The 24991-nt window shown below is 42.4% G+C and overlaps 1 protein-coding gene across 4 annotated transcripts in view; it reads left to right on the forward strand.

Moving 5' to 3' along the window:
* The window catches only part of LOC138212788 (SH2 domain-containing adapter protein F-like), a 104733-nt gene extending 81561 nt beyond the window's left edge, over window positions 1-23172 (forward strand). The window contains exons 4-7 of one of the 4 annotated variants that reach the window (XM_069173343.1): window positions 2262-2408; window positions 8915-9089; window positions 9261-9380; window positions 19160-23172. In XM_069173343.1, the coding sequence (XP_069029444.1) occupies window positions 2262-2408; window positions 8915-9089; window positions 9261-9380; window positions 19160-19346 (629 nt within the window). In that variant the 3' untranslated portion in view covers window positions 19347-23172. Of the gene's footprint in view, window positions 1-2261; window positions 2409-8914; window positions 9094-9260; window positions 9381-19159 lie in introns of those variants that run through there. The other 3 variants (XM_069173345.1, XM_069173346.1, XM_069173347.1) reach the window with 3 other exon arrangements.
* Window positions 23173-24991: the final 1819 nt, after the last annotated feature.

A 24991-nucleotide genomic window follows, 5' to 3' on the forward strand; every position in this document is an offset into this window, starting at 1 on the left:
CCAGCCACCTTTCTCTAGATTAGCCCCCTGACACTGCAGGCCCAGCTATTTAATTGCTTGAATATTCTCCAGTTTCCCCCCTTCATCTAGCTTGCAGATATTGCCTCTCATTAGCATGTCCTCTACCACCACCGGGCCTCAATTCCTCGCAGGGTGGAAGATAGACAAGTCCATAACATCATGTGCATCCTCTGATGGAGGATGCGCATGATGTATGTGATGAAAAGATATACAATGACCTATGTCTTTTCATGTATTGCCTGTATACCAGCCTATAAAAGACAGTGACACACTAATGGTTCAGCTGCATCCTCTTTATCTTGGGCAGCTTCTTTTTTCCTTTTCTTTTTTAGATGAATGGTGTCAAATTATTACTCTACTGTAACAAAATAATTGCTTTCCTTCAAGAAATACTTGCTGGCAAAACCGGCCTTATTAACAATCTTAACATACAGTACAGTCGAGCCACAATAAATGTTACTTTAACCAACGCAACAGTGGCCAAAACTACAAAGCCTAAATCCCCCCCCTGCCACACTCTTTTTGACATGTCACATAGAAGGCCTGTATAATGCAGTCTATATCTGATTTACATCAATCAATCCATCCTCCTCCTATTGGCCCATGTCCTCCTGAGTCACAAAAGGCTGTCATCGCCCTTACATGACTGATGTGCCGGATGATGTGCCGTATAACTGTCACATTGATGATTTCAGGGCACTTTGATGGATAGAAGTGAACGCTACCACTGAGGGCGTTTCCCGCCAATGTTACACCAGACTTTCACCTCAACTTCATTCACTGAATGCGTTTGAATTTGATAAAGGAGATGGAGTTTTGGGGATTATTTAATCCCCATAAACCCATAAATTACTTGAATGGTTTTTTTTTCTGCTTCCTCTTGTAGGAGCATAAAAGAATCATTGCTGATTTTGATGCCTCTGGATTTGCGTTGAAAGACACAGACTGCTAAAAGTAGCAGTTAGGCAGATGAAAGCACAATAACTTTCTCTTCTTTTATACTACTTTCCCTAACCCTAACTCTCCAACACCACGACCATTGACATTAGATTGTTTCCTTGTCGTACTTAAAATGTTATTGCTGGAAGATCTGTCTGAAAATTTACGTAAGAGTCAGCCACAGAATCATATATGATTACACATATATATATATATGATTATATAGATATTATATAGATACATAAAGAGGAATATATATTAGCTTTCAAACGCTATTACAGGTGGACTACATTTATCTTTTAGCCTCGGCTTCTAATGTTGTTTTTGTTCTCTGATGAAGAAAAAGCATCCCCCTCTCCTCATTTATTAATTATCCTCAGCTATTTAACATGTCGCCCCATATAGAAGCAGATGTGCTGCTGTTGGAGCGTTCGATTAAGCCTGCTAATATCCCGGCCGGACACAGGGCATACATTATTTAAAGGGTTAGTGTCCACCGCCGAGATAGATTACTCTGAGGTACGTTTCAGCGACAAATGTTCTCCAAATTGTTGTTCATCGTTTCATAGAGGCCTGAGGTCTTTTTTTTTCTTCTTCAAATTCATCATTAGAAATAACAGCAAAGTGTATTCTGAAGTACCGTATCAGTGAGCGTCTGGATCTTAAGGCAGGTTTTTATATTATAGTTTACATTTTTAGAACACAGCATTGTGTTAATTTGGCCTGCCACTTTATTCTAGTATGTCATAAAACACATCATGTATTTAAATCTTGTGAATATAAATCTCAGAACTTTGTTTTGCGTGTTTCGAGTGCATCTCTGTCAAGGTGTGACTAAAGTTATTCAGGCGTGAGCTTGGATTCGTTAAGTTAGGGCCAGTGGGGCTGGAGTGGCTGAATTTGAGTCCATTATTAAATGGACTTATCGAGAAATCTTGTAGATCTCTTTTTTTCACCTTAATGTCCTCTCGGCAATCTGTGTATTCAAGTTGAACTGAAGTGGCTTTAAAATTCAGCCCGACTTTTAGAACTAACTTGACTTTCTTTTCAGTCCTGTTGTATTCCTTCCTTTTCAAGTCCACAGCTGCTGCTGATTCTCGGATCACAGTGTAAACCAGCTCTCTACATCAAGGCTGTGATCTTTTGCTCTTATCAACAGCATTTCTCACTTACGCCTTCTACCTTTTCTCTTTTTCCTCTGTCATGACTTCCCTTTCCTCCACTCCCTGTCGTTGTCCATTTCTGCCTCTCGTTGCTGTCCTTCTCTTTCCCTCCATCTCTCCTCTGGTGGACACTTGCAGTAGAGATTAAAGTGATCAAGGACCTACCATGGCCCCCTCCTGTCGGCCAACTCAACACCAGCCCTCCCCTGGTGGAGGAGATAGAGTCTCCTTCCCAGACAGCTCAGCCCTCGCCAGGACAGACGAGCTGTGACCAGCACCACCATGGTGGGTGTTGGTGTTCACATTGTCCAGCGTCTTTCCCATCGATTAACCCTCCATCCACCCATCTCCCTGTCCACCAGTCTGTCCATCCATCTGTCTGTCCATCGATCCAATCTAGTTTCATTAAGGAACAGTTAAAACATAAGAGTGTGTGTGTGTCGTATTTAAGTGGGACATATTTAATATTTGTATTTTTACGTTTCCATTTCTGTGGCTGTCCTGAACTTTTAGGAGGGAATTATATAACAACTAGAAAAACATAGCATCTATCCAGTAGGACAGGGTAGGATAATGTTAGTCTTAAATTTTCCAGTCAGCGATGACTTACTTAAAGAGTTCACATCTTTGAGAGGCACTGAATAATATGACTTTAGGTATTAGCTCAGTAATGACTGCACTTTTCCATCTGGATTACATGTGGCAGAAAATCACTAACTCTTGTGCAGGTTTTAGGCTGAAGGCTCATTAGTTTTAATTGTGCAGAACTGCCTTCTGCATGCGTAATTGCCATTTGCTGTGACCCCCATTTCCTCTTGTCAACATACTCATAACCATCCCAGATGTCCCTACGGCCTGGTGTTCTCTGCAAGTGGCTTACATTAATTAAAAAAACTCAAACTCATTTTAGCCGATTCTAGTTCTTGACTTACTGCCATATTTAGTGTCATGCCGGACGAGTAATTCACCTATTTTTAACCAAGAGGGCCATTAGTTGATTCTGAAGCCTGCGCGCACTCACACTCTTGACTGCTGTAATTATCCAGGGAAAAGACAGACATGTAGCAGAACTAATGCCAGGAATGGGATTTCCCCTGGCAGAGTGGGAAGACTTAGAGTGAGGCCATGTAAGAGGACACCACTGTGTGTTGCAGGCGAGGACAGGGCAAGGAGTTGATTTATGTCCATAAATCCATGGGAAAGGTTCTGGTTCCCTCTGTGATGTGAGCGGGTTTAAGATTGGCGTCCAGCTGTAAAGTGATCCCCCCTCTGTCTCAGCCAGTATGGCCCCACTCTACATCTTTGGGGTCAAAGGTCCCTGTGGCAGACACAAGGGGGGGTGATGGCCTCCACAACCCCTGTGAATACAGTTACAATGCACTCTCTTGACCTCGGCATACAGGCAGACCCTCAGTCACACACCACGACATTAGTCATCCGTTACACACTCGGTTACTAACACACTTTGGACCGGCTCAGCCCGAGTAAAGAGCTCGGGGTCTGTATGTGTGTTTAAAAGGCTGTTATGGTTTGTTCTAAGACAGTTCAGGTAAATGTGCCTTATCAATTCAACCTCATTATCAAATCTGAAATGCAGATTGGCAAAGCAGATATTACATCTGCATATTAATGGCTGGCACTTTTGTCGGAGTACAATAAAGAGCTCTCTGCCTTTGTTTTTTGGCAGGAATTAATTATCCACACTTTGAAGCATTTCTCACACCTTCCTCTAATCTAAGAAGACAAAAGGAAATAAACTAAGTTAAATTAAAAGATTTAATTGGACATACATTCACTCGCTGACACTTTGGGAGGGGGGGGGGTCATTCCTTTGTCTCGGAAAACCTAATTCGAGGTTTATTTCAACATTTATATAAAAGAAGAGCGTGAATTCCTCAATGGTGGAAAATCATCAGAGATTAAATTTACAGATTCAGCAGCAGCAGTGGGGCTCTAAAAATATATTATTAAAAGCCATCCAACAAATCATTTTTTGAGTTCCCAGTGCATATAATTAATAGCAACATAAAAGTAAAGCTACCAGTTCCCAGACTATCAGACTACGCCGGGCAGTGTGCAGTGCATCCTAATGAGATGCAGACCTGTTAATTGTTTCACACGTCCAAGCTGGGAAACTTAATTTTCACCGCACAATACAGCAGTCGATGACACACTTCGCCCCTCAGACTAGTCATCTTTTTGGATAGGAGTATCATTAGTAAATGAGAACTAATTAGCTAGCTTAATGAGAGGACTGTGCGCAGGAGTGTGTGCAGAGGGGGAAGAGTAGTCAGGTTTCACAGAGTCCTCAGCGATGAATGTTACTGCACTTTTGGTGCTCGTTGAACTTTTCGCTTTGGATAGTGCAGCTCTTGACACGGTTATTGTTCCATTTAATGGATTTTTTTTTAAATTTAAGATTCTTGTTTGTGGTGTTGTTTTCTGTCATGCTGAGCTTTGCGTTGCTCTGCTGTGATACAACGCAGAGATCTTTCCTGTGGATTGGTTGCAGGGCAATCATGGAAATGTCCTTTTGACATTTCTGTTTATTTGTGTCCTAGCCAATCAGGTCACATTCTCACACTCTCACCCTCCCGGTCACCCTCTGTTTTTTTTTACAGCGCTCTCTAAAGGAAACTATGTGTCGGAAGGAGACAGGTCTTTCAGCCATCCATCACCATCTGACTGACAGTTCAATCTGATACACAGATTCCATTTGCTGTGCTTTACAAGCAACAATACTGATAACGCACACAGATGCCCCTGCACATTTTCGTACTCGTCTTTGTGTGTTTATGAGAAGACGCGTGTGTGCGTGTGTGCGTGTGTGCGTGTGTGTGTGTGTGTGTGTGTGTGTGCGTGCGTGTGTATGTGTGTGCGCGCGCCCTCTCGTCCCTCTTAAGCTGCCTCTCAGGGCTTTTGTTTCCCTGTGAGCCAATCCTCTCGTCAATCTCCTGTCGGCCATGTCTTGGACTGTGCGCTCCTGAGAATGAAAGGGGAATTGGTTTGCCTCACTCCTGCTGATATTCAGCCTTAAAACATAATTCTACAACATTTTGAAGCTGGTGTTGGAGAGACGGCTGGCAAACAAAGCAGACACAAGTCCGTTCACACTCGAGCAAATAAAAATGATAGCTTTTTGTTTAGTTTGGAGGCTCTTTCTTCAGGGTAATTCGCTACTCTTGTAGAACTATGCACTCTGCCTGCGGAGAAGTCTCAAGGTCTGACGGGAAAGGTTGACAGGGTGAGCTCCACTGAGAATAGCTATTCAACCCTTTTCTTGGCAGTGGAGGAAAAAAAAAACCCAGTTTAATCAAGGTCAAATAAAGCACTGATTGTTGGATCTGGGCTAGAGGAGGAATTAGTGTGGGCACCGGGAGAATGGAGGAAATGTAAAGAGCTGAGGTCAGGCGGATGGCTGAGTGGGCTGTAGACACAATACAGAGATGGACCGAGTGCGGAACGCCAAGATGGCAGCATTCATTATTTTGCCACAATAGCAGATACCATTATTTTTAGATCACAGGCAAATGTAAAAATACATTCTACAATTTTCAAAGTCTAATCTGCTGTATATATGGACTCAAAATATAAGTAGATAGAGTTTAACGATTTAGTTGTAGGAACAGACATAATCAGTGAATTCCAGCCCTCCATTAGGGCCATCAGAGATAACAGATCAAAGCTGTTATTGGTCTGTCTGTCCTTTTCTTTTTTTCTTTTTTTTGGAGACATTCCTCCGCAATCTTGTTTTTATCCCTGACAAGCAAGAGAGCACAGAGAAAAAGGCAGAGAGAGTCGGAGAGATGGGGCCAGAGTCTGTGAGAAGCAAAGATCAAAAGAGAGGGGAAGAGGAAGGGCCGGACATATGCAAACAGGAAGAGAGAAATTGAAAGCAAAGGAGAGAGAGCAATTGGCTGCGTCTTCATGTTGTGATCTGTCAGCGTTGACAGCGGCTGAGTGGAGCAAACATGCATCTCCTGTGTCCCCTTGGTCAGTTCCCATGGAAACGCTATTTCTCACCCATACACATATACTGTATATTCATCTGGCTCGCATTGGATTCCCAGCAGTAAGTATGTGGTTCAAATGGAGTCTATGAAAGATTGGATAACTAGTAATATCTTTCATTGGACTTGGATGCAACACAGGAGCATCATGCCCGTAGTCCGGACATCAGACCAGAGGAAGTGGAGCTGCAGCTCCTACTCCTCCACGGGTCTGAGGTTAGACCCACAATTTACCCAGCTGTCATGCAGCAGTGCAATTTGGCTGTCATTTTAAGACCGGGCTGCAGCCCTATAACGAACAGAAGTGCAGAGGCCAAGATAACAATCAGAGTCATTTGGAATAATCATTTCCATGAGTTCATGTTTAGGGAAACGCATCAGTGAGCTCAAGGCCACCGAGTTCAACCTGGAGGCGAGTGTGGAGGTGAAGAGGAGCCCCTGGTGGTCAGAGCTGAAACAACAGCAATCTGTCTCGACAGCCTGACTTGCTGTTGGATCATTTTCCTCAACAGGCAGTGGTAGAAGAAATACTCAGATCCTTTATTTTAAGAAACAAGTACTAATACATTGTAAAAATACTCCATTACAAGAATCAATAAATACTAATTGATCTGCCCTGTGACTGATATATTATTATCTAGGTTATTAGATTGGTAATACTGATGCAACAATATTTAAATAGTATTTTACTGTTTACTGAGCTGGCGCTATAGTTTTAATTAATTTACATACATTTAGGCTGTTTTATCATGTGGTTCCAAAACTGGGGCCGGGGGTCCCTTTAAAGGGTTGCAAAATTAATCCGTAAGGTTGTCAGACGAATAATGGGGTAGTAAATATGAAAAATACAATTATTGCCTTTCCCCAATCTTTGAAAGATTGCAGAATTTTACGTGTGACAATGGCCCCTAACTAGATAGTGTTTTTGTCTCAGGAGTTACAATATAACTATAAATTGGGTACCAGTAGTTTAATCTGTAACACTTTTATTGCATTTTATGACCTCATCCCATTTCTGTATGCCATTCTGAAAAGTAAACATATCTTATTTATGTCTGAAATGTAGTAGGGGTGAGATATAAAGTAGCACAAGATTAAAATCTTCAGACTATTACGTACTTTAAAACTTGAATACAGTACCTGAGTAAATGTACCATAACGCAATATCATCTCAATGCTGTTGGCACTATTACTGACTGTTACCATTTGTATTTAGTGTTTTATTTCCAGTTGCAGAGGGTCATATGTTTGTTTCCACCAGCTTACTAAAATGTGTTGACCTGGTATTGTCTCCTGTAGCGTAAACCGATTCATTTAAACTGTCAGGCCTTCACCTCAATGTGATACAGGAGCACTTGGCGATCTCACAGACTGTAAAGTGTAATGCAATCCTCTGATGGAATGCAGAGTCTAGACAGATGTGAGGTTGGCCTCCATCGACATGTTGTTAAGATCACAGTGCCTTTCTGTCTGTACACTGCCTGCCATGTTCAGCCTGGGTAATTAAACACTAAATGCAAGACTGGTCATTGCTGACAGAGAGCAGAAAAGACGGACACCGTCTCGTGGTTGTGAGTTTCATACTTCATTAACCCCTTCCATCAGAGGCTCGGCTTTGATGTGTTGATCAAGCGGCCAACAATCTCCAGCTAAAGCTTGTCATACGGTTGACGGAGGAAGCTACTTCTCTGTTATTGCTTGAGAAGCGTGTCAGTGGCTCTAAATAGTTTTTTTCCCCAAAGCTAGAGGGGTTTCGATATCAATTACAGTGATGGATGACTGAGGAAAAACAGCTAAAACACACACACATACACAGATGACCACTACTCCAACCAACCTCCAGTGTCCGGCGTCTGTAACCTTTGCCAGAAGTGCAAATTCCCTTTCGTACAAATGAAAGGGAATTGAATATTATCTTCCCCTTTGTTCTCATGTTAACTTTTTAAAATAAATCTAAGTGCCTTTTCTTGGTGCTGATTGGCTGTGAAGACGCTCAGTGACCTCCTCACCTCAAGCAGCCCCCCCCCCCCCCCACACACACACACACACACACCCACACACCATCAAACACTTCCCTGTAAGGTAGCCAAGAGAGCTCGTCATGTCCACAGTCAACCGTGAGAGTTTGAAATGCCGGTTTAATGTTTAACTTGCACAACTTGTGTGTGTGTGTGTGTGTGTGTGTGTGTGTGTGTGCGTGTGCATGTGCGTGCGCGCGCGTGCATGTGTGTGTGTCATTTTCCAGGAGTGCTTGTTTGCACATTTGTGTGTACTTGAAATAGTGTACATGCTTTCTCACACTGTTTGATATATGGTTGTATTTATAGACACAAGTGGTTGTTTGAACCTTTTGGAGGAAGTTTGTCTTTGTGTGTATTTTCCCTCGCTGGAATGTGTACACGTTGGGGATGGACTGATTTATGCCTCTTCCACTGTGTACACGTCCTTCAGTTGGATGAGTTACACAAAGTGACCCTGTGTGTGTGTGTGTGTGTGTGTGTGTGTGTGTGTGTGTGTGTGTGTGTGTGTGTGTGTGTGTGTGTGTGTGTGTGTGAGGATTTCTGTTCTCGCACATCGCACGATCTTATCGAGCAGACCAATCTATGTCATAACCTTTACAAATATCTACCTCCTTCTAAGCACACTAGCTATTTTAAGTTGTCCTAATCTGACGTCTAGTGGAAGTGTATATACAGTAATATAGAGCTGTAAATGGTTTTATAATATCAAATATGTCCTTTCAGAATAAAATATTTTCAGCTGTACTTTTCTCAATTACAGTCCAGTTTGATGGTGTGGAGAAGTCTCGAATGTCGCCCACCAAAGAGGGCAAAACTCGGCCGCTGCAGCGACACTCCAGCGGCTGTCTGGTCAACACCAAAATGTCTTCGCTGGAGCACTGCAGCTCCTCTCTCGGGGAACGGATTGACCCCTCCATGCCCCTGGAAAGCCAGTTGTGAGTCGGTTCTTGGTGTCACTGTGTTATGACTACATTTTATTTCAAATACTCCAGTTTTGTTTGTTTTATATTCATAATCAGGTTTGACCCCTTGCTTTCATGTCTGTGTACTTACCATTCCTCTGTTCCTCCGTCCTTCTCACTCCTATTTCCTGTTGTTCACTGTAGTTGGTACCATGGAGCCATCAGCCGAACAGACGCAGAGTCCCTGCTCAGGCTGTGTAAGGAGGCCAGCTACCTTGTGAGAAACAGCGAGACCAGCAAGAACGACTACTCCCTCTCTCTCAAGTAAGGACAGCGTTCTCTTCTCTTTAGGGCGGGGTAACGAACTTCAATACTTTATGGCACCAACTGAATTGATTCGTTTCTATCTATTATCAGAAAATGCCTCGTCATTCAATCTCAAATTTTAATCCCTTTTAAAAGCCATAACTTTTGTGACGTTTAGTTGTAAATTTCAGCAATATCAGTGAGCTACTGCATTTACTATATATAGTCTTTACTTAGGCGGCCCACTTATGTCGATAGAATGACAGTTTGAACTTAGTCTTACATTAGAACACCTTAATTTACTCTTTTCAAGCTAAGTTTTGGTCACACACCTGTGTCACTTTTGTACACTGCAGTAACTGTACATTTTTCTGAGTGCGGTTAGCTAGCTGGCATCTACTGATACCACATGAGACTTTTATGGAAGATCAGTAAATTATAATGTCTGACGATGACCTGTATTTAATGATAGCTACGGAAAACAAACTTGGGTTACACTCTCCCCCTCTAAACTGCATGCAAATTAACAATTTGTACCATAATGTGTAATTTTCTTTTTATTAAACTGGGTTTTATAAAATTGGTACAAAAAAAAGTACCATTCAGTAAGTGATTTCGAAGTCAAGGTATCAGTTCGGGAACATTTATTGGAAATGTTTGAACGATACCCAGCTCTACATCTCTAAAATAATAATCCACAAACTGTATTATCAGATGCACAGTTGCACATGACAGCCGGGGGGGGAAATATAGTTCCAAATGCTCAGTCTATGCTGCTGGGGCAACAGTGTCAGAGAATTAAAGGTCTCTCCGAGTCAGACAGGTTTATTTTCTAGGATTTGTACACAGAATAAATAACAACAAGCGTCACAGCAGCTACACATGCTTACTGGTGGAGAACATGTGCTGGACAAGTGTAACATGTGAAGGTCCATGTGTACCTGTGCCCCGTTCGTCTTCTGGCTCTGCCTTTACTCTATGGTAATAACTTTCACCCTTCAGACCTCTATCTCCCACCTGCTGTACGTCCTGCCCGCGGCTCGTCCTCCACCTCCCCCTGGTAAACCCTCCGATAGCCTCGACTCCTTGATTTGCTGATGCGACCACAACTCAGTTAATGGTGCCCTTTGATCGTCGACCCCCTGACCCCTGCCGCTTCCAGCGGAGAGCTCAAAGGAGCCCCTCTGATTGGTTTAGTCTAGTCTGACATTTGGAAGAGGTTAGTTTAGCGTCAAGGCCTGCAGTGCAGTCACATCCCATTCCTCTGACAGGAATGTGCTGCTTTACTGGGTTTGTTTTCATGATTTTCACCACCAGGTGCCATGGCAACGGTGTCAGAAACATAAGCAGCAATTTGCAACCGTCTAAGAACCAGCTTCAGTTATCACCTGTGATATCCTAGTCTCTATGTTGACAGATCACATTACTCTATATAGGTCCATTTTACATCACAAGAAAGGCTCGATGACATGACATTTAGAAAAATGTCCGCTACTCTGTGACGACCTTCAGATGAGATGAAACTCTCATATGGAGAGACATTGATTAGCCATTGTTATTACAGTGGCGCTCATCTTGCTGGAGGCTTATATGTCTTGGAAGTGAAATATAATTCTGTCCTCTGGTCCTCCAATTCTCTTCATGCTGCTGTAGCTGACTGTCTATCTAACTGTGTCCCACTGACTGATCATCTGCTTATGCTTGTGTGACTGCTTCTTTATCTGCCTTACTGACTGACGAAAAGACTTGCAGACTCCTCGGATGCTGATCTGCTTCACTGCCGCTCTGACTGACTGCAAACCAGAGAGACTAAATGTGTCTCTCACTTGTTGAGTACTAAACATCCACATTTTATAACACATATGCTGTGTTGGACTGTCCACATGTCCATGACGGACTCAGCAATATAACTTGTCACGCGCATGTAGCCCAAGCATGACTATGATATTCAAACAGGGAAAATAAATTACACTAGATCCCCATAACAGTGGTAATAACTTATTTAATAACTGGAAACAAAAGATAAAATGCCATGTTGTCAGAGACATTTTGTTGTCGGGTTGTCAATCTTCCATCCATCCCATCCTCATGAATGCAATATCTCAGGAAGGCCTTGAGGGATTTTTTTTTTTTTTTTTAAAGGTGCCACTTTTTCACTCAAGAATGAACTGATTTGATTTTGGTGGTCAAAGGTCACTGTAACCTCACCAAACACTTTTGTGGCCATAACTGAAGAATTCATGGTCTAATTATGACAAGATTTCACTCAAATGTCTAACAGGATCAAATGATGAAGCGATGGCATTTTATTACCGAAAGGTCAAAAGTAAATTTTACTGTAACATACTGATGTTCTTCAAAAACACTTTTCTGACCATTATTCTACACCATAACATAGAAACAGAGATTGTGAGCATATTTTGCATTTGGTCAGATACTGAATTGGTGACACTAATCTCGGGTGTCCACCTTTAAACTTTGCTGATTGCATAGATCTTCTGTGCTGCTGTGTTAAAGATGTGTGGGAAGCATCCATGTTTTAGAATGTGTAGCTTCTTTGGCGCAACATCCATATTTGAAGGATTGTCTACATCTTTGAACTGTGGTTCATGATGCCCTCGTCTGATACCCTTCCACAGCTCCTTGTTATAGTATTGTTTTATTTAGAGATGCTCTTTTTCTTATACATCGAGGGGTCGCTGATTTATAAGGGCTTAAGCTTGATCCCTCATTTATATGCTAAAAAAATATACATTTATTACTCTAAGATGGTTCCTGATTGTATATTTTGTTATGTGTTTTTTTAGTATTCACTTTCTTCCACCTCCTTTTTTTTTTCTATACCCACTATGGCTTCCAGTTGTAGGCCAATACATGGAACCTTCAAAGACATCACTATACATATTATTTAACCTGGACATATATGGATGTAAACTGCAACTTGACTGGTTGGCTGAGGCAAACAACCGTGATGCAATAATTTGAATTGTTGCATAGTAATTAAAGTCCTAAAGGCAATATAGAAAAGGTGAAAAAAGTTGCCACAAAAAAATAATTGAATATGAAGATGCTAAGAAAGATTTGAAGGCCAGTCGTGTTTTCCTTGGAAATACAAGGGATATAGATATTTGTAAAATAATATAAGCACAGATAGAAATGCATCATTTAGTACTCAAAATACTCATAGGGTACTCGAAGAGAATACATACATGTAGCTGGTAAGTACAAATACCAGAATATTTGATCTACTGTTAAATGATGAACTTTAAAATTAGGTAATTATGAAATTAATATCAACTCAAGTGGACTAGACTCATCACCAGAACAAAAAGTTTTTGCTGTAGGATGATGGTGACATAGACAGCAATAATGACGGGAGATAATCTGATGAATGCACCTCTAATAAGCACCAACCCAATTTTGGAACATGAACCTGTGGTGATATTTTCAGGAGAATGAATCCATCCATCTCTCTATTATGGTGAAAAAGAGATTACCTAATGCTCAGGGTTTTTCTATCCACAAATTAAATAGCTGATTGCTAGATTGTGTGAATGTAAAAAGTTTTGGGGAAAGTGGACCTGGAGGCACTAGAAAAGTACAGAAACAGACAGACAGGGAGAAGAGCAATTATAAGAAAAGTTAAATTGTGATTTAGTGTGACGTTAAAATATGTTTTTAACCTTTGAGTTCAGAAATGGTCTCATTACACAAATTCACACTCAAAAGATGACCAGATGATGCTCAATAATGGGCTGCACGATGGCAGCAGATGATAGCGGAGTACGGTGTGTAAAATGTTTTACTAATGGGCAGCAGTGGGCCTTCCTCTGATCTCCTGACCCTGTGCTTCTCTGAAGGCTCCTGTTTTTACCAAAAAGCAAGCTGTTGGATGACTTCTGTGACACTCATAATGGCTGTTTGTCACACTCAGAGGAGGAAGAGGAGAAGGGTCACGCTGAGGAGGGTGTTACTGTCTGTGCAAAGAAGTTAAACTGTAACATACGGTGGCCTGGACATTTAGCCAGCAGAAATACCCTTTGCCTCTTCTGTCCCCTGAGACAGTCCTAAAGCTTTTTGAGACCGTAAGCAGAACTGGATGTAAGGGAGCCCTGAGCCAAGTTGGCACTTGATCTGCTTATACGTTGGGCAGAATATGGTTCCCCCCATTATTCCACTCCCTTACAATTGATGGATTGGCTTTAATGATGCTTTTCACTTATTATTTTTGAAATAGAAATAACAGCACATTTTTGACAATTTACTGTGTTTACAAGCTGAATTGCTGGCAGGAAAAGCACCTGCAGGAGAAGAAACAAAAACTGTCAAAGCATTTGCTAGAAAATGTGTATGTGTGTGTGTGTGTGTGTGTGTGTGTGTGTGTGTGTGTGTGTGTGTGTGTGTGTGTGTGTGTGTGTGTGTGTGTGTGTGTGTGCGTGCGTGCGTGCGTGCGTGCGTGCGTGCATGCGTCACACAAGTCAGCTGCCGGGTTTCACAGAACATCATCTTGTGCCTTTGGTGTCTGTCACATCAAGCCTAGAAAACGATCAGCGTGCTGATTCGTGAGAATGACAGGTGCCACCACTCGGCAGGCGGATGTGACTCTCTGAGTACAGCCTCCTCTCACACACCAGCCTCCCCTGCTGCCATAGAAAATGAGTGGAAACCCAAGGTGAAGATCATCCATGTCTGAGGTTGCTGAAAGATGTATGAAGCCATGAGGTGTCACGCATGTCTATTGCATTATTGATAAAGACGGGCGTAGCCGAGACCTCCCGCCTCAAGAGTCCTCTGGCCTGACAGAAATCATTTTCCGTCCGTTTTGCCCTCCTAACCCCTTTTTTCTGTTCACCTGCTACCCAACCACTTCTTTTCTCCCTTCTTCATGTTTTGCCAAGGTGGAAGAGAAACACTTTTAGATGTTTGACACATATTAAACCCTTCAGAAGTCTCTCAGAGCACAGTGTCATCCTGCTTCTCACCTCATGAGAGCTCTGCACAGCATGTTTCCACTGGCTGGGCAGAGAAATAGTTAGTAAAAGAAGAAAATCCATCCAGCAGAATCTGTTTGGTGCCAGAGTGTGGACGTGGGGGGGGAACTAAATAGCCAAGAAAACCCCAAAGAGTCTTTACATCTGCAATTTAACACCTTTTCCAAAGACACTTTGTAGTTTTGATCGTGTTTACACACAATAGATAAGCTTTCCTTTATGTGGCACAGATGAGACATAAAACCAATACAGACCTGAGGCAAATATCTATGCTTTTGTTGGTCCATCAGCCTTATTGGATTATAAATGTAATAGTCTGCTTTACACCACTAACTATATGGTTTTAAAGGGCCCATATTTTACACTTTTTCCATGTTTTATTTGCAGTCTTTATAGTCATGAGAAGATATTTTTTGTGGTTTTATGTACCAAAAACCCATCTCTGTTTAAAGCTCTACTAAGAACGGGCGTGTGTTTTTGTATCCTGAAGTAACACCAATATCAGTGATCCTCTCTACTGGTTGGTTGACTCTTTTTTGAGTGACACACAGCCAGGCCAACCATAGTTCTTCTTGTAGCTCCCGAGATCTGCAACGAAGTGACCGCTTCAGCATAAAAGGTTGGACAGTGGGCTCTTCTGAGGGCAGACATATGACATGAATGTGAGTTTGTGACATCACAAACTTAGAAATGTCCAAACGGCACAATTTTTTTATTCAAAATATGTGCATTTTCTCCAGTGTTTTGATACTTTCCCAGTGTTTGTAAAGCACCTAAAGCTGCTATATAATCAAAAAAGAAATGAAAATCGGAATCTATTCAGTATGGGACCTTTAAACAGTTTTGACTTGGATTGGCAGGGATTATCCCACATAGGTTCATTTAGTTTGTACTCATATGACAGAATGAGCACACGGGATATCTGATGCCCAGCTATGCTTAAAAAGGTCATCGCTTCTGCCAAGGATCATTATCTTTTTGGCAGATGATTTTTTTTCCTTTTTTGGTGCCATGGATTCATAACCCTGAGAGCATCATTCATGAAGCAATCCAATATACTGAAGGTGGAGATAAGCCGTGATTGCTGTCAAGCAGGTTCCTGCTCTGGGTGCTACTCGGTTCAAATCAAAGTCATAAACCTCAATAAAGAAGACAGCAGACCTCCCCAGCGAGATTAATCCCGATTAGACAAAAAAAAGTCCACAAACACAGGGGTATGATAACGCCACAAAAAAAAAAAAAGTATTAGTTTTATCAATAACCCAGCTGTGTTGCTCTGTTGTCCTGGTTTCTGTCTCTGCAGGACTGTAACATGATAAGCCGCTCTGAACGCCGACGGGAAAATCAGCTGGGAATCTAAAAATGATGCTATTGATGTGTTTGCCTTTTTAAGTGTGGCTGTGTGTAACCTAATGCCTTTCACCCAGCGCTCCATGTGAAGATTCATCAAATGCACTTTGCACAGAAGATTTTTTTTTTTGTAATTTTTTTTTTTTTTTGTAAATGAGCTCACCTGGCACCCATTTCAGAAGCACAGAATTGTAGAGACCTGTGGCAAGGGAAATGTGTCCTGCTCTCCTCAAATCATGATGAACTCGTTAATGACATGCTCAAACATTGAGGTCAGAGGCGCAGCCGTGAAGTAGTCTGATAGTTGTTTACTTCGGTTTTATAGCTAAAAAAAAAAATCTGCAGTGTTCTACCTCAGCTCATCCATAAAAATATGCCTGCTTTCATTGAATTATTTCAAAAATTCTGCATCACATGCCAACTGAAGTGCGTAGGATTCCACAACTTTCTTTCTTTTTCTCTCTTATCTTTAATAATGCCACTCATGCAAATCCTAAAAGCAGCGCTTGGTCTCATCTGTTGAAATGAAGAATAATCTCTCCCTTTAAATGTATTCGTACCCTTGATGGGTGTCCCTAAATTGAACCCTGTACATTCTCTGCTTCTTTTATTTTTTTCATCTGTGTTATCTTTGTTCTGGTTTCTCGCTGTGCTTCGGGGAGAGAACACATCCGCTGGCTTTACACATGCAATTACGAGATAAGTGAAGAATGGACTTGCGTTACCTTACGTTTAAGGCGCCTAAAGCGAAGTTCTTGCTCCTGTTCAGCTCAGATAATGGACCTCAGTGCAAATATGTGCTTATATTTACAGTGGGGATACATTCACCTGCCTTAAAAACGTAGATTTTGTTCATGGCTTCATATGTCTGCCCGTCTATTTATGAAACCTTGTAATAGTCAGTAATAGAAACAAATACACTTGACAGAGGTTGTAAACCTCATTAACAGCCGTGGCCGCTGTGCTTACACTGTATCTTATCAAAACAGAAATGCTGCTTATGCCTGTCGCTGTCAGAATAACATCCCAGTTTTGTTGATAGAATAAATAATATCTCATAGACTTACCCTGCAGTCCTCACGAGAGTCACGCACAGAATGCAAAGTGCAAATAACACTGACTGCCTCCGTAAATACACACATACACCGCTCTCATACTTACCAAATGAGTTCGTGAAAAATAGTAATCCTGATTTGAATCATGACAATATCATCAGCCGTGTCAGCTCAACCTGTTCCATTTCCACTTCAGTTCCTTTTAGAAATCCCAACTCGTGTTTTTGTTTCACCTTTGTTGTTGGCAAGTTGTGTCTTCACTGCTTGCAGTTCACTGAGAGCTGCACGGAGTTTTGTCTTATGTCTGCCACGTCTTTTACGGAAGTGGGCGAGGAGCTTGATTTTCAGGGCCGAGGGGGTCCACGGGTGTTTGAGCTGGGACCGTTCAGAGTGGGGCAGGAGAATCAGGGGATGTGGTCTGAGGGCAGGTCTGATGTTGAGATCATAGACTGTATGTAAGAGTATAGACGTAGCTATGGGATCTGAAAAATGGGACCGAAGCTGAAGTGCCTTAAACTGCAATACCATCAAGGGCCACTTCATACATTCCCATTCAACTTCTGTCATGAAATACCAAGTCAATACATTCTTTATTTTATTTTTTTCTACAGGTCATTATAGGGTTATTCATGAAAGTCACTTCTTATTATTTATTTATTTTTGGTGGTCCTCCTGAAAATAATTACATCATTAATTAGATATTAGGCGTAGAAAAAGTGCGATGCTTGAGAGGTGTGTCTGTTTGACTGACTGGCCTGTGGTGGTGTCAGGTTTCTGCTGTAGGAGGGCGGATGTAGTGTCTTCGAGTTCCCATTCAGGTTGGGTCAGATTCGCCACTTGCTGGTCCCCAGCTCGTCCAAATATGGTCACCTATGGGCTCCAAGATAAGCCAGATGGCTGGAATGCCGAACTTGAGGTTTCAGAACGGCGGTTCACAAGCAAATGGGTGACGTCTCTATTGGTTACTGCTTTGTTTTAGATTGATTAGCATGTTGTCCGTTTGTGCTTTTATTTGACATGTTAGGCTCTTTCCGAGAGAGAAAGTCCAGTTTCCCCTGTTAAGGGCAAAATCTACGGGAACTTCCCCATAGCAAGCTCAACTGGAAGTACAAAAAAAAAAGTAGTAATCCTTAGGGGTATTTTTTGCTTTGTTTTCTTTCCTCCACTGCAACATTGTTTTCATTCCAGCAACCAGGATTTACATTTCAGATAAGGGAAAAAAAAAAACAACTAATATGATACAATGTAGAATAGGGGGGAGTTTAGTGAACTGGAAACAACCAGTGCACATTAAGTTGAGGACAGGCCATAATGTCTGTGCATAGTCTTCGAGCCTACAGCCATCATAACTTGCAAGAAGCATTAGCTGCTGATTGAAAAAGCTATTATACTAATGCTTTTTGTAAAGATAAAATTATCAAAAGATTATATTTAACAGCAGGCTGTAGAGAACATTAGTTTTGTATCAGTTCCTCGCTAAAGCTTACTGTTGCATCACTTAACAACTCCAAACAAAGCAAAACAAATCTATTTCAAAGCAGAAGATTACTGGCAAGCGGTAAATTGTATTGATCGAAGGGCTCCTTGAAACACGGGGAGCTTTTAATTTGCTGTGCATTTATTGCTATAGCTTAAGTGAATTATCCTGAGGGTTCATTAGCCTCGTCCTTATGCGCCGCATGCGAAGCCCAGCACCTTAAGCAACCTGCCTTTTAGTCTCCTCCCCAGACGGCTCCAAAGTTATCAGAGGTAATCCAGCTTTCAGAACATTGCCACGTACTGTGGGGAGCTCCTCCTGCGGGAGGAGATTTAGAAAAAGGGGCTGTCAAGGAGTGGCGACCTGCTGAGACTATTCAGGCTTTTTGCATACTTTTTGGATTAAAGTCGGGTTTTTTTGTGTTTTGTTTTTTTTTGCCGTGCTGGCGGTGCGGCTCTAGGGACGGCAGTGTCGGTCTGTCTTCCAGTCAGTCAATCCACCACTTTGGTCCGCACTCAAGTATCTTTAAAACTGTTTGATAGATTGCCACAAACTTTGGTACAAATGTCAGTGTTGCCAAGGAGATGATTCCTTGTGACTTTGGTGATTCCATCTCGTCAGATTTTTTTTTCCACTTATCTCGTAAAATACCTCCACGTTGACTTGGTCAATTAGAGCTACCATAAAGCTACCACTTGTGGTTTTGAGTGAAATGTCTCGGTCGTGTCATGATATACACTTTATGATGACCTGCAAAGACTTCGGTGACCCCCTGCCGTTCCAAAGGAACACGTTTGCATGCTAACATCCTGATTTAAGGCAGTTACGACGGTAAGCATTCTGCCTGCGAAACGTCCGCGTGTCATTGTTATTCCCATTTTGATTGGGCTAAACCTTTCCTCTGTCCGTCCCCTCTGTCTCCAGGAGCAGCCAGGGCTTCATGCACATGAAGCTGTCGCGGACGAAGGAGAGCAAGTACATCCTGGGCCAGAACGGCTGCCCTTTCGACAGCGTGTCCGAGATAATCCACTTCTACTCCAGCCGCAAGCTGCCCATCAAAGGTGCCGAACACATGTCCCTGCTCTACCCTGTAGCCATCAGGACACTATAGTGCTCCGGCTCACCCCGCGAGGCGCCCTGCAGCGCCCACTAGGCCACCTTGAGGCTTCCCGCTGCCCGTCCCTGTGGACGCGACCCGCCGGGCTCACGGGAAGATGAATGGCGGCGTTCCCAAACTGCTGATCCGGACTCACCTCACTGGCCGACAGATCCCAGACCTGTTTTGAAGGCCTATTGCATTCTATCTCATACATACAGACTCAATGTTGCAGAAGGTTTTTTTTTAATTTTTTTTATTATTATTTTATTGTATTTTATTTGTATTTATAACAGATATCCACTTCTTACGTGAGAAACTGACTATCTGATAACATCATTTAATTGATTGTTGAGCTGATTACCAATAGCAGTTAACACTCAAAGCAAAAGAAAGGTACAACATAACATTTGCCACTGGGATTCACATTTTTATCATTGTACCTTTGTCCTGTGAGTGCTCATCATGACAATGATGTATGAAATGTTTGTTTGACTTTCTCTTTTGGTTCGGCTCTGTTGAAACTGTAATCGTATTTCAACGGGGACTTGAAGATTGTAAGCACTGTGTAAGGGAAGCAACATTAATGACGCATGTGGAGCGATATTGTCCACGCGGGCCTCATACTGCGGCCAGGATATTGAATAAACTGGCCGTGTATGAATGGTGCGTCCCCAGCTGCGCGGAAACAACGGGCCTGTGATCTGCGTAGACTGATCTCTCTATCTTGTCATAACGCATGTTGTCTGCTATCCATCACTGAGTGGGTGTATAACAGCAGTGACAGTGTAAGTACTGTAGTGTTGAGACAGGCAGGAGAGCGTGATGGATGGGTCGACCCGTCCGACGCAGTACAATTGGCTGAGGCTAGAGACCCGAGCCTGTCCGAGTGGACCAAATTACCCCCCCGCCGCCCCTGCTTAGAATGGCTTTGCATTGGGAGAATGAAATATGCCTGCATTGTCTACCTCAGAAAATCAATTTCATTCGCCCATCTGCAGATCAATAGGTACAATGGGAGTGCAGACATCGATCTGCTCTCCCTTCGACATTCCCAATTCCCTTAAAATTGCATCAGTGGTTTTAGGAATATGTTTTTTGAATACGGTTAATCTAAGATTTTTTTTTTTTTTTTTTTTTTAAATGAAAACACTTTTTTCAGATCAGCAACTGTATGTATAGTCACTATTATAATACTGTGTAATGTCAGTAACAAATGTTTGGTTAATGCCTTATAATGCATGGGTCAAATCAGTCCACTAGATCAGCTGATTTCCAGTTCTGCTTTTGACGATTGTTCTGTGACTGTAATTTATTCCGGGCTGATTATTACTGATGTGTTGCTCTTCTGTGATTGCCCCCCCCCCCCCCGCCCCCCTCGCCCTCATCGTTATGTGCCGATGTGATCGTGTCTTTTTGCGGACTACTCCGGCCTCTTTTTGCTGTGGTGCTTTGCCTTTTTTTTTTTTCTCGTTTCCAGTTCTGCTTAATGCACGTTTGCGTCGGCAGCCTGACTCCGAGACACGAGTCGCTGCATCTCCGGGGTTGTCAAATCGGCCATCGTGTGAGAGAGACGATGGCGCACACGTACACCCCCCACCCCCACCCCCCACCCACCCTCCAACATCGATCACAGTGAAGCCTATCCAGACCAGATAAACACCTACCTTCAACCTGTCACGCTTCTACTTCACATTCAAATCTCCAGACATCCATACATGTGTGAACGAGAGCGAGTATGCATGTGTGCAACATGTTCCTGTGTACGGTAATTGTATGAGAATGTGTGCAGACCTTCAGAGTTGGTGTGTGTGTGTGTGTGTGTGTGTGTGTGTGTGTTTTCTAACCCTGCTGGTTCCTGCTCGCAGCTACAGATCGAACCTTTTTTTTTTGGCTGCCGGCTTTTCTTTTTTTTTTTTTTTTTTTATCCTCCCCTGAACTTTAAAAAGTAGAATTCGTCTTGTGACTTTTTTCTTCATGTATTCCCTAATGAACCAGATGTGATTTTATCAACTCATAGGAATGACGCTGCAGTTTATTCTAACGGAGCCAATGATACTTCAGCCTGCAGCATGTAATATTACCAACCTATTACAGCCAGAGGAAGCCGCACCGTGAAGTTAGTCGAATAAGACTTGGTATCGCATGTATGATCAAACTACATTCTTCAGAGGAAACCTTTATCAATCCTATGAGTTGTAGAGTTCAGTGGTTTGATGAGTACAAAGTAAAAGAAAATGAACATTTTGTGGGGAAGCCTTTGGTCCAAGCTGAAAATGACTGACACTAGGAATTAGAAACTGACTTTATCGAGCGTGACCACTGTACATATAAAGTCCAGCCCTGTGTCGCAGCAAAGTGTGTAATGCACACGCCCGTCCACTAAAGGGAAGCGTGTTGTTGACACGCCTGGTGTTGTTCAGACGTGAGAAGCAGGTCATGTGACAAAGGTCATGTGAGAAAACATCACTCGATGGAGGTATTGAGACGAAGTACGAAGGCAGTAAGAAGGCAGGAGAGGAGGTTAGGTGTCGAAAGTCACGAACGTTGAAGCCCAGGGGCGTTTTTTTATTGAAATGTTGGTTTGAAACCGTAACCACGTGTTTTTTTTTCTGTCAGCCGAACCAAGGTTTGTTTTTCCGGACCCTAATCGTGGTTTTGTTTTCCTAAAGTACGTGACGCTGACACGCTTCCCTCTGGTGGACCGGTGTGTACATGACATGCTTTGCCGTGATACCGGCTTTCAAAGTCGGATAACATGTTGGCTTTGACTATATATCCGCTGTGTGCTATGCAACTCTTAAACTGCAGTTAATGAAGGGAAAACGACAGGAGTGCGTGCCTCCAACTAACATTTGTGACAAATGTGATGGTACAAAATGTCCGCCGGGAGGAGACGTAATCAACAGTGACATTTTTAGTTAAAAAAAAAAAAAAAAAAACTTTTAAGTGGGATGTATTGAGAAGTTTATTTTGCTGGTGCAGTAAGTGAGCAGACAGACGTCGCTGTCGTGAGGTCAGTATGTCACGTGAGGGTTGTCTCCTCGTGGCATCCGCAGCTTTACTGAGGAATCGGATGTTGTCGACGTGGACCTATGTGTTTTCTTGAGAGCAGTTATCCTAAGAAGAAATGCAAATTTTAAAAAAAATAAAAATAAACTATATGTGTGATGTATCCTTTATGTTCTGAATGTTCACTGTTGGGTAGATGAAAAGTTGCCAGTAGAGGCTCTTTATTTAGTTGCTGCTGCTGATGAGTGCTACTCTACTACGAGAGAGAGAGAGCCTGTGTATGATGGGCACACTGCCTAGAGAGAGAGAGAGAGAGAGAGAGAGGCCTTAGCTCTGGAGGAAATAAGGGGGAAACGGGAGACATGTAGGGGAAGAAGGGAGAGACTGGAAGGGTTTGGAGGGGGGGAGGAGGGGGGAGGGGGTTCTGCAGTCAGCGGACACACTCTTCCCATTCAAATATTTCTATTACGAGAACCTGAAAGAACCCTTCTCCTCCCTCAGAAGTGTCTTAAAGCTTGTGTGTGTGTGTGTGTGTGTGTGTGTGTGTGTGTGTGTGTGTGTGTGTGTGTGTGTGTGTGTGTGTACGTACTGGTGTAAGCAGCCATCAGCCATTGACTTGCCCCGCGCGTATCTTGTGTATCACTTTACTGTGGTAAAGTGGCATGTATGAGTCTCCTCTGTGTACATTTTCGTGGCACGTATGTATGCACTACTACGACATATCTGTACAGTCCCTCATGGCCAAATGTATATACTGAATGTATTGTATGGGGACATAGAGGCATCGAGGTTCAAAATAAATAAAGTTGGGTTTATGAGTTTAACGTGGGATTGGATATTTTGATGACCCTTTTTTCCCCCTCTCGTTTTACACAATAAAGCAAACGCGTAATTATTTAGCAGGCGGAGAGCCCCTGCCACTACATCCACCATCAGTGTGTTACCATGGTGAAGCCCTTCAATAAGACGTGAAGAGCAACCATTGTTTGAGTCAAGGACAGAATGCTGAAGCTATTATCCAGCCAGTACTCCAGCACTTATTCTCCATTGATCCACTTTATAGCCCAGTCCTGTAATTATTTTTTTTTATTTTTTCATCCCAGTAGAATTTGCTTGATCTGTCAGTGTGTGAACCTCACCCTCCAATATTTCCTACAATTAGGTTTCTTGTTTCCTGTAATTACACCTCACGCCTTTGTTTCCCTGCTTTAAAGTCGTTGATAGCAGTTGTATATGCATGCGAGCTATTTTTTTTTTTTTTTGATCTGCGCAGTAGATTTTATGAAGCGTAAATCATATATGATTCTTGGCATTTGAAGAGAGCCTTTGCCTCGAGTAACAGATTGAGAGGACATTTCTGGGCCAGACAAGAGGAGATGGAGAAGCCAACAGACGGTGTTGATTTTCGTAGTGACAGTTTATTTTATTGCTGTCAAATAGTTTGCTGCTAATTTTCACTTCTGTGGTACTAATTATAGGGGGAATAATACATATCTTAGAATAATATTATATATTTATATTCATATTTATCACTGAAAACGGTGTGCTTTTGTATAGACAGATTTTGCATTCTTTCATGTACTGGGGCTGGTTTGGTAAACAAAATATTTAATTGATAATTGTTTTTTTTTCTGCTTTTCTTAAATTCTACAGAATTACAGGTAACATGGATCAGGTAACGAGCTGTGATATTTCCACTGCATTATTCACTTCACTACAGACATATAATGCTTTCACTTGAGAAAAAAAAAAACGAGTTATCAAAATTCTTATCAGAACTTTCTGAATTTGTGAAAATCCTGCGATATGCTTTAACCCGCATGGACTGTGTAATACACCCATCAGTCCACCAGAGGATCCCAATGCTGCGTTCAAATGGAACTCATGGAGCTCGTGGTTACGACGTGGGGAGTCCTCTGCACCGTTGCCGGGCGGCAGCAACATGGAGGGCGTCTCGAAGCCGAAGAGGCAAACGGAGGTAACGTAAAGCGCTGAGGGAAAAGATGGCCGTTGGGAAGCTCAACATTTTCCTCGGACATGGCATCATCTACGTTGTGAAACTTGACAACACCAAACTCATGACTAAAATGATGGACTTTACAGATTTCACTCGGACAACTTCTGTTCAAGCCGGTGAAAAAGCAAAAGTCCAACATGGATTTCTTTTACGTAATGTTAGTACCTTACTTATATAACGGTGCTTATTTAGCATACATAATATATGTTAAAGTAACTTTTGTCATGTACATAACATTACTTCTGTAAACGTACTTATTTCACCCAAATTGCGATCTTTTCTTAACTCTATTCGAGTAGTTTTTGTGCCTGAACCACTTGCGTTTACTTTTCACGCCAGGCAAAACGTGGCACCGACGCGCTGCGCTCTAGTGGACTGACGGGTGTACTACACCCCGTGCCGTGACATTAGGTTGGATTTCCAGTTATGGGGGTCGATATGAAGGAGCTTGTTTGGTTCAACTGATGACATTACTGTCTGTTTACTTAAAAGACTCGAGTAGCATCTAACGTTTCCTTCAAAACCGAAATAAACTGGATTACCCTGAACAGGTGGAACACGTTGGCTTCCGTGAAATCAAACTCTCAAGCAGGAGCGAGAGCTTTTCTTGGGATTTTGAGGTATCTCCTTT

The sequence above is a fragment of the Embiotoca jacksoni genome, unplaced genomic scaffold (assembly GCF_022577435.1).
Source record: "Embiotoca jacksoni isolate LCO1_2020_lvr unplaced genomic scaffold, fEmbJac1.0.p SCAF_6, whole genome shotgun sequence".
Lineage (NCBI taxonomy): Eukaryota > Metazoa > Chordata > Actinopteri > Embiotocidae > Embiotoca > Embiotoca jacksoni.